The sequence below is a fragment of the Trichosurus vulpecula genome, chromosome 4, assembly GCF_011100635.1.
Source record: "Trichosurus vulpecula isolate mTriVul1 chromosome 4, mTriVul1.pri, whole genome shotgun sequence".
NCBI lineage: Eukaryota > Metazoa > Chordata > Mammalia > Diprotodontia > Phalangeridae > Trichosurus > Trichosurus vulpecula.
The window spans coordinates 254,037,841-254,056,921 of NC_050576.1; the positions used below are offsets into that span (position 1 = coordinate 254,037,841).

At 38.9% G+C, this 19,081-nt stretch overlaps 1 protein-coding gene across 1 annotated transcript in view; it reads right to left on the reverse strand.

Moving 5' to 3' along the window:
• The window catches only part of PEX5L (peroxisomal biogenesis factor 5 like), a 189,304-nt gene that overhangs the window by 106,231 nt on the left and 63,992 nt on the right, over window positions 1–19,081 (reverse strand). Inside the window, exon 2 of the mRNA XM_036755383.1 lies at window positions 3,016–3,120. Within this exon, the coding sequence (XP_036611278.1) occupies window positions 3,016–3,084 (69 nt within the window). The 5' untranslated portion in view covers window positions 3,085–3,120. The remainder of the gene's footprint in view (window positions 1–3,015; window positions 3,121–19,081) is intronic.

A 19,081-nucleotide genomic window follows, 5' to 3' on the forward strand; every position in this document is an offset into this window, starting at 1 on the left:
AGCATTGGTACTCTAAAGCCTTGTGGTTAGAATTTGGTCTGATGAGTGATCACTGAGCAAACGAAGGGTTGCGTGTTTCATCAACTTAATTCTGAGTAGATCTGGGTAATTTTCCAAGAAACTCAACTTTGTCAGCAAGCAAGCTAGTTAGCTTCCAACCTAGTAGTAACTCATAACATGAAACATCAGCCACCTTCCCCCCACCCCCTGCATAAGACCATGGATAGAGATGATTCTACAAAATGGGGGCATGGGCCATTCACCACATTCTCATGAACAAAGCCCCTCATTGAGGGGCTTGATGTAGAGACACCAGCACAAAAATGCTTCAAGACACTAGTACATTCATACACATAGGCTAAGAGAGCAATAAGATGATATGGGACATAGATTGGATGCTATGGTCACCATGGAAAGTACTCACTTTTCCAGATCATTCTCCTTCTTTTTATTTTTTTGGTTGGTGCACAACACTGGTGCTTAGCAGGGAAGAGTCCACGTGGGTGTATCAAGTAATAAGAGTGTGCATCAACTGAGAAGTAACTAGATAACAGCTGTCACTGAATCAATTTGTTTTAAAAAAAACCTAGCACAACAGGTGCCAAAAATGTTTATGAATAGGTGCTCTTGCATTGCCAATTCATAAACCAGACAGCATGCAACAAGAACAGGATGCATGAAAGAAAGCAGTCTAGAATTCTCATGCAGCAATGCTTTAAACGATTGTCAAAAACATATAGCAACGATAGATGGTAAAGGAGGAAATTGACATACGCTCTTTCCCGAATACAAGAACAGGGCAATCATTGCTTTGGACATAACATTTTGTCAAGATCGTGGGAAGAGTAGTGACTTTGGAAATTTAAAAAGGATAACCGAAAAATCACACAATTGCTTAAGAAAAATCCTTTTTCAGGCAAAAGAGAAAGGGAGTTCAGTTGACGAGTGCATGTCCCGAAACATGACATATGCTGGCCAGATATATTGCTACAGAATAGAACTAGCAACAATCTGCTGGATCAGATATGCCGCTCTACATGGCTCATGGACATCTGAGACCCACCCCCCATGTGTCTATCCAGCCCTGCCGCTCGTGTGGCAGTCTCATGAGCAGCTGGGGATGAAACTGGCTAGATATTTTGGCTGAGATGATTCTGCAAAGGTCATATAGACTCAGAGTAACTTTGCCAGGCATCTAACGGATGCAAAATGGAAAGTGGGTGGAATAACTAAAGTCTAGAAAAGTTGATAAATACCAAGCAACTGCATCAACATGTTCTGTGCGTCATTGAAATGAAGCTTCTCTATTTTGTAGATTAAAACCACACACACACACACACACACACACACACACACACACACACACATACACACAAACCTAACAGCTCTGAAAATATAAAATTCAGCCAAAGTTCCTTGGCTCTCTTTAACAGACATTTTCCTCACCCAAATTGGATGTAACGTGTCATTATAATTTTCATTACTTACAACATAACATTGAGAATAAAACAAAACCACATATGTTTTTAGCAGCTGGAAAAAAGATTTGCTGATGGAGTAAAGTGAGTTGCTAAAACATAGCTTTGGGCATAAATGCCTTCTCTAAGGGTCTACATGGGGCATCTTGACTTCAGACATGCCATGTTAAGTGAACTAAATGATTGTATTGACTGGATTTGGAAAAATGAAATGTGGGACATGATATCATAAGCTATGTTATACATTCAGTGCAAATAAAATTTCAATTTCATTTTAGAAATAAAAACTGGCATGGCAGCACCCCAAACTAAGGGCAGATGACTTTGTATGTTCTTTTTTGTTGGAGGTGGTAGGGGGAATCTAGATAGGTGATTTCATTAGCGTGGAAAACTCCCCATGTGAAAATTTTCTCCAAGGAGGCCAATTGGCACCTGCTTCTCTAATTTGGATCAAAGAATCATGGAATCATAGAGTGAGGGGTGGATGGCACCTTAGGGGTCATCTAGTCCAATCCCCTCATTTTACAGTTGAGGAAACTGAGGTCAAGACATTTTGGTAACTTGCTCAAGGCCATACCTCGGATTTGAAACTAGGTTCTCTGATTCCAAACCCAATGCTCTTTCTACTGTATTGTAGAATCTTAGAGGGTTCTCTGGAAGTTTGGAGAATTTAATGACTTCCCCTTGGTCACACAGCTCGTATATGTCAGAGGCAAGACTTGAACTCAGGTCTCACTGACTTCAAGGCTAGCCCTCTATGTACTACTCCGTGCCACCTCTTATATATACATATATGTATTAATTTTGCAGGGTGATTCAAAAGCCCGGCTGCCTCCCACACATTATCAGAGAGCCCCTGCACATATGCCCAAATTTGCTTCTTATAATTAAGTTCTAACAAATGCAAAAAATGGCCCCCTTGTGCTTATAGATTAAACAGTGCTTATGATATCAAGGTCACCACATAGGCAAAATTTTGCACAAGTAATTTCTGGCAAGTGGTCTTTTGAATCACCCTTCAAAGTTAGTTATCCATAACAATATGTGTATACATATGTTTGCAATGCACATATTCACAACATGGATATATTTAACATTTAAGAAAATCAGTTTAGAAAGTCTACTGGCAAACTGACATATGTCTATGGGCTCTATGTCAAATAACTTTGTAAATTGGAATTTGCATTTAGTTTTCTTTTTATTTAAAAATATTATTAAATGAATAGTTATCCATTTCTCAAAGGTTCTTTTTAATAGTCCTTCATAATGAAGCAACATTTGTTGTATTTGTATGTATACATATATTTAAAAAAAACAACTAAGATTGAGTAAGGAAAATTAATATCCACAATTAAATATTAAATTGTATTTTCTTTTCCTCCCCCCAATTTTCCATCTTATAATTGTTTCAGTGAAAACTGTCTCTATTTTTTTTTGATTGGTTCAAAAGAATGAATGTTTCTCCACTAGTTAAAAACCAGTCTTTGATCAATTAACATATGTCAGCTTCCTACCGGAACCCTATTGGTCTGCCCACCTGTGATGTCATAGTAAGGAGGGGCTTTTCTTCAGCAGACTCCTCCCTCGGTATCTCCTTCATCACCATGGCAACAGCCTTATCGGCTGCCCTAGAGCTTTTCCCCTATAACAGTGAAACCAACAATGACTTGGGTCAGGAGGAAACGTGAACTTGTTATTTGTTACAAGAAATTCTAACTGGTTAAAGAACAATCCACAACATAAATGAAGAGAAGAATGGTAGAAGGAAGTCTTGAGGCTCTTGGCTGAGAACAAAATACACCAAAATACTGGAAAGGAGATATATGAACAACTAGTTAGTGTTTACAACTTTACCACGGACATTATATATGTTATATTTAATCTTAACATCGTGTTTTGTATTTGTCATATACTTTGAATGCAATTTTCATGGCATAAACAATAATTTTGAAATCCCTCACTTATGTCACATCTTCCCTGGTAGAATACAGGCTCTTTGAGGGTTAGGGTTATTTCTGTCATTGAATACCCATTGCCTAGGATAGTACCTGGAACACTGCAGGTACTCAATAAATACTTGTTGATTGAATGATAATGGTACACAATTTGAGGTAAGGAAGAGGATTGAACTTCTCCAGAAGGCACATGTCCAAGGGACCAACTCAGGGACAGCAAACACTCTAATTCACCTTGGGCAGAGTGGAAAATGAGTGGTGGTTTTATAATATTCCTATTTGCTCAGCTTCCTGTGGGGTGGTAGTCTGACCATGGATCTCTTTCTTGACTATCAAGATGTCTGAGACCAAGAAATTTGAACTGAGTTATAAAGATGTTATTCTTAAGGAATGTTGTGAGTTCACACATGAGCCAAAGAATGGTAAATGGGTGAATTAGCAACTACCCTTCCCAAAGACAATACTTGTAGACTAACATATCACAATTCCAGAGAGTGACAGGATGGCAGGATTTCATATCTTCCCCAATATTCTACTGTTGAATTTGAAAAGTTGAAAATGTAATGGGAAACTTAAAAACTCTCAATCTGTTCAAAACTCAATCTGCTAAGAATTTAGATACCTCTCAGGTGATGTGAAAATTAAGTGATCTTTCAAATCTTTTATCGAAAGAAAATGAACTTCACTTTTTAAAGTGTATTTTCAATGTTTATTTTCTCATCACCTTATCTAAACAAGGGTTTTCCTGGGGAAGGGAAATTTGATCCTAAGAATCCATCTAATTGTTTGCTTGTCAGTGTACTGAAAAAACGGGAATGGGGTTCACAGGGATACTGCAGTATCTTGAACATGTTAGATTAATGAACATGGTGCATTTTTCGTGGCCAGTATCTGAAAAGGGAAATACTTGCTAGGGTCAATTTTTATCTGGAAGGCCAAGATTGTTTTGACAACCACAAAACAGCAAAGGGAGATAGAATTCTAGACATTCTTCTACTAGGGTACACATATGGCTTCCAAAGTGTATCTGATTAAACAAGGTCTCCATTTAGAAGGCAACTCCTCCCCCCTCCCTTTTTATTTTAAAGAAACTGCTATCTAATTATCTCACCCTTTCCTTCATAAAATTTAAAAGCTAGTAATTTATTTCTGAGAACAATTATACATTCTCTTCTCCATGAGATTAAATTTTAGAAGGTGTAAAACTGCCTGAAATGCTAGAAATTTTTCTTTAGGAATCTAGAATTCTTAAAGGGAAATGTCCCTTTGTTTTCAGAATCTGAGTATGGGATTTCAGAAATTTCCCCAACCTTCTCAATGCCAGCTATTTTCATAGGCATTCTGATTGCAATGGCACATGGTTCTTGACCTACATAGGGCTAAACATCTGAGTGCATTATCATACAGGAGTTCTTCTAGCTTGGAATAGTATTAATGCTTCACGTAGGACTGCACATAACTCCGTGTTTTGTGAAAAGATTTCTTAGGTCACTACTAAAACCATACATTTCATCACTGATGTGAAAATTAGTTTGCTGACACATTCACCCTAAAAGCATATAGTACCATTAGAGGCCAAAGACATCTACAAGCTAAATACTTGGCATGATACAATCTTTGTAGTTTATATTCCCAAAGAGCATAATCCACCCGTGAAGATTTCTTTCCATGCTCCCAGAAGTTTTGGACAATAGAGGCATGCTCGAGTCTGAATTCCTTTTTCTATCCAAAGAAATAAGACCTACTATAACCAGTGTAATTAAAATAAATCAAATCAAATTAAAAAACTCAAGAGTTTTATTTCTTGGGCTAAGAGAACATAATGTCAATTGGTCAGCATTTCAAAGCTTCTAAGTCTAACCTTCGGAATATATTGCTTATTTGAAATGCTACCAATCCATAAATTTTTTAATTAAAAAATATGTGCAACTGGAGTAGCCGGGATTAGCAACTGACATGCTATTTTACTAAAGAAAAGAAAGAAATAAAAATTAGTCCTTTCATGCTGAACTCTAGAACAAAGCAGTGATCAGCGAGAAAGGATGTATCAGAAACACATGCGGTGCTGTTTATTTCTTGCACAGTAGAAAAAACCCACCAAGGCCAGAGTCAGGTCACTTTTTTGAAGACAGTGCCACTTTTTCTTCAAGGTTACACCTACTACCTGGAAAGAGTCATGACACCCACGTTAGAGCTTATGGTGAACTTCCCCCCCTCTAATAAGCATGTTGAACGGACCCCAAATCTCATTATGTTGGGAAGTGTGGCTACAATCAGAGGACAGAATTGTAAACGCTGCAAAAATGACATCCTGTGGTTCCAGCGAAAGCTCCCATCTCCCATCAGCCACTACCAATTCGAATGGGCTTTACTTGCCCATCAAAGGAAGATTCCCTCCCACCCCTGACTCCAGGGCCTGCCACCTCTACTTGGTGTCTTCAAAATCAGGCGGTGCTCTTTCTGAATCTCCCCTTCATCCCTAACAAGAGTGACTCTAGCCCTCAGAGCCTAGCTGATGACAGCTTAAGGGATTCCTGAGACAGCAGTTGCCCTGTCAGCAATTCTATTGGGCTGTCAGGAACCTGGCCAGTTTTTTTTCTTTAAAAATCAATGAGATATGGGGAGGAACACGCTCATGCCATGACAATGCAGATTTCAAACTCATTTTTCTGAATATAACCACACTTAGAGATGAATATTGCTTAATTCTCTATTGTTTGTATTAGCATGGTGGCAGCAAAATATACATTAAATATATTTTCATGCATGTAAGTGAATTTAGATTCTATAAATTACGCTTCTTTCTACATGTTTTGTTTTACAAGGGAGAACAGGGAGACATGAGAAGTTCATCATCATGTCATGATACTCTTTGGATATTTCAGGCTGTTCTTTCATCATTTATCATTTGAGAAGATTTCAATTCAGTTGAATTCAAGGAATCCTTTTGGATATTTGGACAATGACATCAACAAAAAAATGGGAAAGTTCGATTTTATTCCTTTGGGTTTGTGACCCAAAATCAAAGTTTGATTTTTATAGGAGCTCATGCTTTTCCTGAAGGCCACATTTCAAGTTTATGAGATACTTATGAGGGCAAGTGGATTTATGGGTAATTTGCACACACCCAGACAGCAAATAAATTATGCAAGGCAAGAGCTCTGATAATAAACACTAAGCCTTAGAACAGCTCCTTCCCATCAACTTATGGTTATAATGGCAAACAAATATTAATATGATATAATTTGTACAGAATAAGACATGAAAATCTATCAAGAAAACTATGTCCCCATCTGTTCTTGTCCTGCCCTCTATATAGAATTTGAGCCCAAATAACACAACCTTGTATCCTCTTAGGAGTGAGGCCAAAGCAATCTGATTGGTAGCTCCCATCTGGCCTTCCAGGTCAGAATTATTTGACATAGCTGTTTTCAGGGACCGCTGTTGGCCAAGAGCTAACATCCAGGGGCAGTTTGGTGGTTTGGAGACTTGGAGTCAGAAGGCCTTACAGGTTCAAATCCTGCTTCAGAGGCTTACTAACTGTGTGGCCCTAGGCAAATCACATTACCTCTCAGGATCAGTTTCTTCATCTGTAAATGGGGATACAGCACATACCTCATAGTGTTGTTATGAGGATCAAATGGAAAAAAATCCATATAGAAAATGCCTTGCAAAGCATTCTACAAATGCTATTAATAGTAATAATGATAATGATAAAAGCCACGTGTAGTGCTGATCCACAAGGCATACCACCAGTCACCTAGCCTTATGAGAATGCTCATGTGTCTGCCGCCAATAAATGTTTCTAGTTGTCTATATGATAGCTTTGATGTTTCAGCAGGAAACTTTTTTTTTCAGAATGTCAGAACAGATTGGTTCAAAAGAACTGAAAAACTTTTGAAAAGTGCTTTCTTTGTCCAATCTGATCCCGTCAATAAGCAAATGCCACCCACAATCATATAGACTGGGACATAGCTTATAGTCCTTTTCTTCCTGTCATGGAAAAATTGCTCTAGTATTCCAAACCAGCAAGGTATCCCAGATCATTGGACTTGGAAGGGACCTTGGCACCACCTACCTAGTCCAATTCACACCAATTCATGGTAAAATAAGAATCCCCTCAGGATTCATGCAGCAGGAAAGTCATCTAGCCTTTCTTGAAAATGTAAAAAACAAGAACAACAAAACCTTTCATTTTACAGATGAGGAAACTGAGGCTCAGAGAAGTGAAATAACTTGCTCATAGTCACATCATAGTAAGTCAGAGATGGGATTTGAACCCAGGCTTTCCTGACTCCAAGCCTAGTACTTCATTTACTATGCTGTACTGCCTTTCCTTAAGCTTAAATCTTTTTTGGAAAACTTCTTAAAATTTCTGTAAGATGAATGTTTAATGCATTGGAACTCTTCCTAAAGACTCTACACAAATAAAGATCTCCCGAGGGCCACATGGAATTAGAAAAGGAGCAGGCAGATTTAGAGAGAATTTGCATAAACTGGATAGAATAATCACAGAATCAGGGAATTGGAAGGGGACTCTGAGGCCATTTAGTCCAAATGGTACCTGAACAAGAATCCTCTCTCCAACTTCCCTGACAAATTGTCCCACAGCCTTTGCTTAGAGACCTCTAGGAAAAAAAAGGCACACCAGTTTGGAGTCAGAGATCCTCCCTTTGAATACAAGCCACCTTAGCTAAGCAAGTCCTGCGGCCCCAGCTTCCTTATATAAAAAATGGGGTTAGACCACAGTTTCAAATGACCCTTTTGACCCTACATACTGGATCCTCAGGAATCTTGTGACTTCCCAAGGACTCAGGATAGTTTTTTCTTATATTATGCCTAAATCTGCCTTTTAATTCTCAGGCAATTTCCCAGTTACAGATTTTATTGTTACTTCCATGATGGATGCCATTTCTTAATTTTATATCTATTATAATTTGTCCATGCCTCTCAATTTAACATATCTATATATGCACATATGTATATATGTGTATATAAGAAATATACATATACATATATATGAAATCACAAGTCTAGTCTCTCTCCATCCCTTCCTCTCTTTGTCGCACTCTGTCTTTCTCAGTCTCATCTCATCTCATCTCTCTCTCTCTCCCTCTCCTTTTCCATCCTTCTCCCCCTCCACACACATATACATATACATAGATACATGTGTCCATATTGTCATGAAGTAGGGAGTCAAATTGTGTTATGAAGTAAAGGAGGGGACATCTGAAATCTTTATCAACAACTCATTAATGACTTTGGGACCAGAGTTTGGAGAATCTTTCAATAAACAGTACCTAGACATTTCTAAGGAAAAACAACCTCATGTATGTATATGTTTGCACATATATGTATATGTTCACACATGTACTAAGAGTGTCCATGTACTTTATGAGAGGCAGGTGCAGGTCATTGATAGAGGAGGTCTGACCTTGGAGTCCAGAAGACTTGCTTCTTTCACATACTAGCTTTGTAATTATCAGTGATCAATCAATCAGTCACCATTTATTAAGTACCTACTATGTGCCAGACCCTGTGGTGAGCATTGGGCCCGGGCAGATCCTTTTACCCCTCAGTGCCTCAGGGGATCATAGGAGTTTCTTCTCTGCATGAGTGGAGAAAGTTTCCACTCTGGGTGTTATCCACCCCTGTGAAATCACAGGTCCAGACAAAGGGGAAAAACATATTAAGGCAATGGAAAGGGTATTGGCTTTGGAATCAGAGAGGTGGGTTCAGATTCTGCTTCTACCATTTATTATCTGTGTGACTGCGGATTAGTCATTTTACCTCCTTAACCTCAGTTTCCTCACCTGTACAATGGAGGATGAATGGCCTCTGAGGTCCTGCCCAGTTCTACATTGCTGATTTTAGGTCTACATATACACATAGGCTAATGACATTTGGGGCTAGAAGGAATTTTAAAGAACTTCTACTGACCTGTCTACCCCTTTCTAGAGATAAGGAAACTGAAGCCCTGTAAGTTTAGTGACTAGCCCAAGGTCATCCATTTAGTAAGCAGTAGAATTGTCCTGGTCCTCCGACTCTAAATCCAATATACTTTCCATATTGCCTCTTCAATGTATTTTGATTTTTTTAAAAAATTTCACTTTTTTGTGCCTGCATCTCTATTTTAGGCCTTGACCAGAGAAAGAGAGGGGGAAGAGTTCTTTGTCTCAGATATTGAGGGAATCATACTTGTGGCCTGCACTAAATGAGGTACAGCAAGGCTGGTCTCCATTGGGGCTTACATTCCTTTGTAGGCAGAGATTGGATCATCTTTCTTTACCTGGAAGAGTAAATGTCAGAAGGAGTTGTGGCCTCTTCAAGCTGTACCAATGCACTAAAATGTCCCAGTTTCGGGTGCTTTACAAGATCAATTGGAAGCAGGAATTCACTCGCTTTCATTTTGGGTTCTCTCCCCAGAATAATGTGTCTTTGTGGGTGCAGTGGAACACAGAGGCTTATCTCTAGACTGAGTAATACTTGTTGTCTATGAGTAACTTCAGGAATCAATGCTATTGTTTTCCCCCCAAAAGAAAGTTTATAAAGCATCCCTTGAGGCTGTATACCAAAGCTATAACCAGGATGGGGACAACTAGAGGCCTTGCAACAGGAGGTAAAAATTCAGGGAGCATTCCCTGGCAACATTTTGAGGCCTTGTGCATGTTAGAAATGGTAGAGCTATCTATCACCTAGTTAGAAACAGTAAGGTCAGAAGTTTAGAGCTGGAAGGGTCTACTCCAAGCCCCTCATTTTATGGATAATAGTGTTGCGGTTTCATGCTGTGTTGTGGCAGAACCATCTCAAATAATTCAGAGTCAGACCACCTCTAATCCAAGTACAGGCATTTATTGAGATTGATACCTCTCATGGAGGGGGCTAAGTTCCAAGAAGAATTAGCAGCTTCAGAGAAAGCAAGATGGATTTTTGTAGTGTAATGATATGATTACACAACAGAAATCAGGAATATGAAAGAGGCAGGAGGATTTTTAAAGGGATTAGGTAATGAGGAGGGGTTCCTTCTATGGTTTGATAGACAAACATCCTGGTCATGCTGCTTTCTGATTGGCTGATTGGCATCACCCCTTGACGCTGAAGTCAATGCTCGTAGAATAGGAAGCTCCAGGAGCTTTCTCCTCCTCCTTCTCCATATCTCTGGAGTGCCCTCAATGGCGTTCTGAGGAGCAAGCCTGTCAATGACTTGGGGTCTTCTCCTGTAGATTTAGAGCTAGAAGGGAGCATTTTATAGATGAGCATCCTGAGGCACAGAAAGTTAACTGTCTTGCCCAGAGTCACATAGCTAGTAAATGCTCGTAGGTGGGCTTCAAACTCAGCTCTATCCGCTTTTGCCACCCAATTGCCTTCTTAAGGGAGCTTATTTCACATGGCATGCCTTGGGCTCAAAAATCACTACTTATAACATTGCAAAAATCACAGATAGAAGGGTAGGCCCGCTTCATGCCAATGTTCTTAGCATAGAAAATCAATTAAACAAATATTATTTAACATGCCTTATGTGTAAGGCACTGTCCTAGCCTGGGGGCGCTGAGCTAAACAGCAACAGCAACAACAATGAAACACATATGACTTTTTTTTTAAAGAGCCAAACCTCTTACTTCTGAATACCCTGATGAAATCTATATATTTAATTGCAAGAAGGTAGTATGGCCAATTTTTTTTTGTCTTTTTATATGGGATCCGACACTCACAATGAACTTAAAAGTAGAGGCATCTAGGTGGCACAGTAGATAGAGTATAGAATGGGAGTTAGTATGACCTTTGTTCAAATCCTGCCTCAGGCACTTAATAGCTATGTGACCCTGGGCAAGTCACTTAATCTCTCTCAGCCTTAGTTTCCTCATCTGTAAAATGTGACAATAATAGCACCTATCTTATAGGATTATGGTGAAGATCAGATGAGAACATATGTAAAGTGCTCTGCAAAACTATATAAGTACTGGCTGTTATGATTTTTATTTGAAATAGATTTAGAGGAAAGGACCTTATAAATCATCATGGCTAACCCCCTCTTTTTACAGGTGAGGAAGCATCAGTTTGCACAGAAAGGAAAAGTGTCTTGCTCAGAATTATACAACTAGCAAATGTCTGAGGAGGCATCTGGATTGAGGTTTTCCTGATTGCAAGCACTCTACCTCCTAGTCCATACGTCCTCTAAAATTCTCATCATCTTAATGGTAGTTTTACCCCATGTCAACATTGTTCCCTAATTTACCTTGTGTATAGGTTGTTTGTATGCAGTTGTTTGCAGGTCGTCTCCCCCTTTAGACTGTGAGCTCCTTGAGGGTAGGGATAGGTTCTTTGCCTTTCTTTATATCCCTTGCACCTAGCACAATGCCTGGCACACAGTAGGTGCTTAATTATTGTTTATTGACTTCCTGATCATTGGATCTTCAGTTCAACACCTTAACCACAGAGCCCATTAAAAGAGACCTATTCTTTTGAGTTTACAAAGAGGGTTTTTAAACTGACTTCCTCACCCTATCTTATTCAACACTGTACACGCTGGCCAAGTGCATAATGCCAGTATGATCTCATTGCTTTGGGTCAATTTGAAAGGCCAATTTAGATTAGCAAAAAAGTTCAATTATAGAATTTTTTTTCAAGAAGTGAAGTTTTCAGAACCATTAGGTACAAAGAGAAACATTAACCAAGAGCCAGCAGTGTTGCCAAGTGGAGGCAGGTACAGCTTTCATAAGCAGATAGGCTTCTTTGCTCCCCTCATTTTCCAGGTTAGCAATTAAATGTTGTTTGTTCTCTTGAGGAGGGTAAATACTTCCCTCCACCTGAATACACAATCTTATTTACTCTACTTGCTTAGTAAATCTTTCCTTATAAATTGCCTAAAGTCTGAGGATCAGTTCATTTACCTTAACTTCTGAATTATTAGTGGGGTCTGAAGTAAACAAGGCTTTACTGGTATATTGACTGTCACTGATAAATGCTCTAAAAGAAGTTAACTCCTGGATACCTAAGTGAGAATTGGTACCTTGAGAATTTGAGAATTATGTACCTTGGGAAATTCAAATCAACTCAATTCAACCAGTGTTTATTATGCACTCTAGACATAATGGCAGTACAACAGAAAAAATAAGGAATATAGAATCAGAGGAATTGAATTCAAAGCCTAATTCAGACACTTAGTAGCTGTGTGACCTTGGGCAAGTCACTTAACTTCTGTGTTTCAGTTGCTTTGCTAAAATGGAGTGCTTGGACCAGATGGTCCCAATGGTCTCTTCTAGCTCTAAATTTGTATTCCTATGTAGGTAATGGGAATGTATGAACAAAAACAAAACAGCCTCTGCCTTCCCACAATATAGATGAGACTGTTGAGTAAATTGATTTTAAAAAAGAGGGTACATCATTCTATATTTTGTAGAGCAGTGGCAACAAGCTCAAATAGAAATGGGGCCACTAATCTGTACCTAAGGATCTCTGCAGGCTGCATACTAACTTAGTTTTAAAATGTAATAGGATCTATGTTTTATTGCATTTTTATTTACCTTGTCAAATATTTCCCAATGATATTTTAGTCTGGTTCTCACTGAGGAGGAGTCACACTTTGTGTTTGACACTTCTGCTCTTGAGTGCCTAGAAAAGTCCACATGCATGAAGGAGCTAGGAAAACATTGAGTGAATAGAAATGTGATGTCTGTAGGTTGGGCCTCTGTCATTGGGTAGAAAAGAACACTCAGGCATCATAGTGTTTACATTTCAAGATGCTGTTCAGGGGTCTTGTGCTGATTGAGTGTGGAATGATTATGTCTGCTCATTAAAGAGAAGTTGAGATTTTTGATTCTTTGTCTAACATCTCAGATGATTAAAAGCTGGCATATCTTGTAACACAATGGAAAAAGGGAAGCTTAGGAACACAAAAAATATTCTAAAGGTCAGGGCTTTTCCCCCCATTTCCCCAAATTTTTGGCTAGCACTTATTTCATAGTTTGGAAACTTATTCAGGGATGTGGAAAAATGTTAGGAAAAATACAGCCACTATCTGACTTCTGCACACTCCTGATATACCAGTAGTTGGTGTAAGATGGCCAAGGGTCAGGGAAACTTTCCCACAAACCTAGAAAGCTGGAAATGTGCCCTTCCTATAGGGCAGGTACCACTTTAGCTAGATGGGAGTTAGGGGAGGTTTGCTTCTACTTGGAGGCTGGTAGAGGGGTCCTGTGCTCTGGGTCCTTGAGGTGAAAGTATGGCCACAGTAGCCAGGGTTGGCAGTAGAGCTGCTATTCCAGGGTTCCAAGGATTTTTTCAGGGGATGGAGGATTCTGGTTCTTCCATTGCCACAATGTATTTTTTCATGATAAGGTGGAAAGATCATTGGCTTGGATTCAAATCTTACCTCTACAACTTATTATGTAGGTGACCTGGGGCAATTCATTCATCCTGGGACTCAGTTTCCTCCTCTGTAAAATGAGGAGGTCAGACTAGATCATCTCTGAACTTCTTAGATCTCGATCTATGATCCTAAGTCATGTTACCTCTCTGGGTCTCAATATCCCCATCTATAAAATGAGGATTGTGGTAGCTAATATTATCTACTTCACGGGCTTGTTAGGAGGCTAAAATGAGATAAAGTATGCAAAGCATTTTGCAAACCTATCTATGTCTGTCTGTCTGTCTATGTATGTATGTATGTAGCCCTCTCTCTGTTTAGCTATCTATCCACCTGTCAATCCATCCATCCATCCATCTATCCATTCATCCATCATGTATCTATCTATCTATCTATCTATCTATCTATCTATCTATCTATCTATCTATCCACCTGTCTATCCATCCATCCATCCATCTGTCCATCCATCTATCTGTCCATCTGTCCATCTATCCATATATATATATATGTTTCAGCTGTTATTATTATTAGCCTGACTCTTGAAACTGTTTCAGTTCCCAGAAAGAGGTTGATATTTGCTAACCTGCTGCCTATAATTCTGGACCAAAGTCTCCTTCCTTCCCTCCTAGTCGTGACTATCTCTGGGCTCTCCTCTACAGGTAGCATCTAACTTAAGTCTAGGGGAAAATGACTCAGTTTCACTGGAATTAGAGTAATTGCCCCCCCCAAATGACCAATCCACTCATCCCAGGCACTCTGATCTTTTGCTCCATTATTTTCTAGTTCAGCTCTTTCCATAAAGAGCTCAGTCAATGTTGTGGCCAGAACTTTTCCATCTTTTTATCATCTTAACTCTTGCCTTGATTCTGCCCTGGATGATCTGTCCTTGTGAAGAAAATATCTGCCAGATCTTGACAAGTTTCCTTCTTAGAAGCTTGCCAAGTAAGAGAAGTGGTCTGTCCTCAACAGCAAGTGTACTTAGTCATACTTTAGAGTCTTCAACTAGTTGTAAATGTATGGGTCGGAAAAATGACTTAATCGCTCTGGGTCCCCAACGGCTGTTTGAAATCAACCAATTTCTCTGTCAGGGGTACTTCTGTCTTATTGTTCCAAAGCAGGATGTTTGAGCTGCAGTTCACTGTTCTCTGTCTGAAACTGCTGGGTTTTTTGTTTGCCTAAGATAGGAGTTTGTGGTAATACTTGCGGTGGATTTCAAATAATTCAAGCCTTCATCACCTCTCTGTTAGACTACGGTGACAGTCCCCTGGTTAGTCTTCCTGCTTCAAGTCTCTTTCTGCTCCCATCTATTCTCCACTGGGCCATCAATGTGATCTTCCTAAGGCATAGTTCTGACCATGTCACTCCCCTGCTCAAGAAGATTCAATGATTCCCTACTGCTTCTAGAACAAAATGTTAACTACTCTGCTTAGCATTTAAAGGTCTTCAAAATTTGGCTCCAAGCTACCTTTCCAGGCCTTTACATGTTTTTATTCTTCATGCACCATTCATTCCATCCAAACTGGCCCACCTGCTCTTCCCTATAGATGATATTCTATTTCCTACCTCTCTGTTTTTGTACCAGCTGTGTCCCCTTTGCCTGAAATACCTTCCTTTGCCACTTTTGCCTATGAGAACCTTTAGTTCCCTTCAAGGCTAAATCCAAGGGTTTCTTCCTATGAGAAGACTTTCCTGATTCCTATAAATTATTGGTGAGCTCTCTCTCTCCCCTCCCCACCATGTGCTTTGTATTTATTCATTGTGTACATGTTATTTCCTCCTGGTGGAATAGAAGCTCCTTGAGGGAAAGAACTGTTTTGTTTTCATTTGTGTCTCCCTAGTGCCTAGCACAGTACTTGGAAGTAAATGCTTATTGAATGAAGTAAATGCCACAGGAGACTTTAAATGAGTTATATTCCATGTAGCACCCAAGGATTTAGCATACCTCCTGCCTTCATATATGAATATGTACATGTGTACATACATATGTTATATAAATATATACACAATGTATATATATACATGCATATATAATGAGAATGTGCATGTACGTAAATATATTCTGCCGTTTTAGTGCATCAGCACATTTTGAACAGGGTATGAAATTGCCTTCTGTGATATTTACCTCTTCCCATAAAGATGATCTGACCTCTGCTTACAAAGGAAGAAAAGTGCCAGTAGAAATCATCCATGTTGTACCTAACATGTATGTAGTGCATGCTCTTTCTCCCCATAAATATTTATATAGAGATACATATTTAATACATATCTATTTCACCAATTGTACCAAACCTCTTTCTGTCACTCTTTGTTTCTATTGCAGAAATATTTGTGTGCATGTATTGTGCAGTAGAATCAATACTAGACTTGGCTTCAGAGGACCTGGGTTCAGATCCTGCCTCTGATCCTTTACTCCCAGCATAACTTCAGCTTTCTGGTTCTTGGTATCCTCATCTGTAAAATGAGGGGGTTGCGTTGATGGCCTCTGGGATCCCACCAAAAGATACTTTAAAAGCAGTAGTGAATCTACAGAACTTTGTGGTTGAGTTTATGTATACAAAGGGAGGACTAACTTAGGGAAATATTTCCAATCCTGGGCTTTTTCAGGCACAAATTAAAAAAAGATTTTAAATGGAAACTTTAGAGGTTTAAGAAGAGATTTCATGGGAATTTTTGAAAACAAAAAAGCTATAATGTTCTTTATAAAGTTCTTTCCATATAACATTTCCTTTGGGCTTCAAAACAAGCCTGTGAGGTATTACAGGTATCATTAATCCCATTTTACAGAGGAGTAAACTGACTGAACAAGATTAAGTAATTTGCCCAGACAGTGACTATCTGAAGCAAGATTCATACCAATGTCTTCCTGAAATCAAATACACAATTCTAACCACTACTCTACCCAGCCATCCCTTTCTTGCTACTTAAGAAATTCATTTGCTGGGTTGTCTGATAAATCATAAATGCATTCATGACTCATTGCCAATCATAAAGTCCTGTAGACAACCTCAGAGACAATTTACTTCTCATATATAATCAATCATTGAATCCCTCTACTAAGGACTGACCAGGACTGATTATAAATTCAACAGTGCCAATATGTCCACAATGCATATTCTAGGTGATGATCAATAGACAGAGAAATGGATATGATAATGTAGATGGCAAAGTGTGAGTGAAATTTTCTTTATCCTCCCACAAACTAGTTTTCTGTTAATCTCTCCAATTCCTTTCTTGGAACCATCAGGGTATATTAGAAGAAATTAAATTTACATTCCAAAGAGATTATGCTTGAATTCATTTTAACCTGCTAAATAATGCAATGGATCCTTTTCAATCCAAAGCTGAAGACAAGCTTATGATACGAAGATCCTATTATTCTTACAGTCCTAAACTCCTAAATTGATTCAAGTTCTAGATACATTTTAGGAATCACAGAATCCAATAATCTCAGTGTTGGAAGTGACCTTCAAAACCATCTAGTTCAACCTGTTCTTGAACAATAATCTTTTCTACAGTTCATCTGACAAATGGCTCTCCGGCATTTTCTTGGAGACTTCTAGTGAGGAAGAACCAATGTTTTCTCTGGGCAGCCATTCCATGTTTGGAGAGCTATAACTGATAAGTTTTTCTTTATATCAAGCTCAATCTATCCATCTTCAACATATATCCACCACTCCTCATTTTGTCCCTTGGGGTCAGACAGAACATGACAGCCCTTCAAGGTACTGGAGGGTAGGCCAGCCATTGTCTCTGCCCCCACTCACAAGTCTTCAGATTTTTATTTAAGACTTGCTGCCTGGTTTTATTTGGACCTCAATAATTTCCTCTAAGTCTCTGACATCTGAGCCTGTGTATATTTTTGTGCTAATAAAGTTAAAGTTGCATAGAAAAATATACTCTCCTGTTTTGGACTTTTTTTTAATCCATTGCAAATAGGAGAAAAGAATCTTGATCAAAAACATATTTTTAAAAATCTTGTTTTTGCAAGAAACTTAACTTAGTCTGATTCCTAGCTTCTATATGAGAGCCAGGATCCTTCATCTTCCCTGAATATGTGAAAAGTATTAATCTCCATTACATGGAAATAGATATTCTTTTTTCTGCTACAGAACTCATAAAATAATTCTTGAAGTAGCCTGGAATAGATACAAGGGCAAATGAGCTTGTTAAGCATTCTTTCCTCATTAAAAACTGCATACTTTTTCACTTTGACACATTGGCGCTTGGATAGCCTGTGTGTGAGCTTTTTGATAGTGGCACTCTTTCCAAAGAAGTAAGCACAATCCATCCACGACTGCCTATCCTGAGAGACTATGGTCCACAAGCTCCCCTAAAGCCACACCGAGGGACCTGTCCAAGGTGCTGAGAAGCTGTTGTCTCTTGTTATCTTGAAATTGTACGGGTTCCAATGGAACCGATGACTCTCCATTAGGTATCCTTTGCTCTCATCACATGACTAACCCACTTTCTTTTCCTCTGTCCTCCTCACATCTAATCCTTTATGTCACTTCTCTTACACAATCCTTGGTTGCTAATGTGGGTGTAGCTTGCTCACCCCCCACCATGGGCTTCTTCATTGTCCTTAGGGTAACCCTCAGTTTTAGTTCTTAAGAGGTTTTTATAATCCATGACTTGTACCAGTATGTAGTATTATCTGAATGACATCAATGTTAAAAAGATAGGCTTTGTTTCAAGGAAAAGCACAAGGATCATTAGAAGCACTGCACAATTCTTTAATTCACCCTGCTTTCCTATTTCTGTTCAGTTCTGAGCCTTGAATATTGCTTATGTGCAGTGCAAGTCAAAAATACATGCACTGAAGGAGCTCTCCATATAACTGCTTTTCATAGTCTAGACAACAGGGATTCTTCATCCACTTAGTTTTTCTTGTGTGGATAGTGAGATTCTTTTGATAGATTCTTTTGAATGATCATTGCTTTCATTTAGGAGGCTTTCCAATGTTCTGGGGCTTGATGAAATTAACACAATGTCATTTGCAAAAAAGAAGCATCTCTGGCTAATTTCCTCAAAGAAAATTTAATTGGAAGTGGAAATGCATTTTTGGTTTTGTACCTGGAATTGTTATTGTTTCATTACAATGATTTTTAACTGCAAAATTGTCAATAGAAGAGCAGCTAACAGATTCATGGAAAGCAAACCAGGATTCTTGAGTTATAATCCTATTTAGGTATCTGGTTACATCTTGAGCTATCGTTACTGTTCCCATCATGCATGTTCCTTCTATTGACCTTCAGTCTGAATTGTGTGGCCATGTTTTCCCA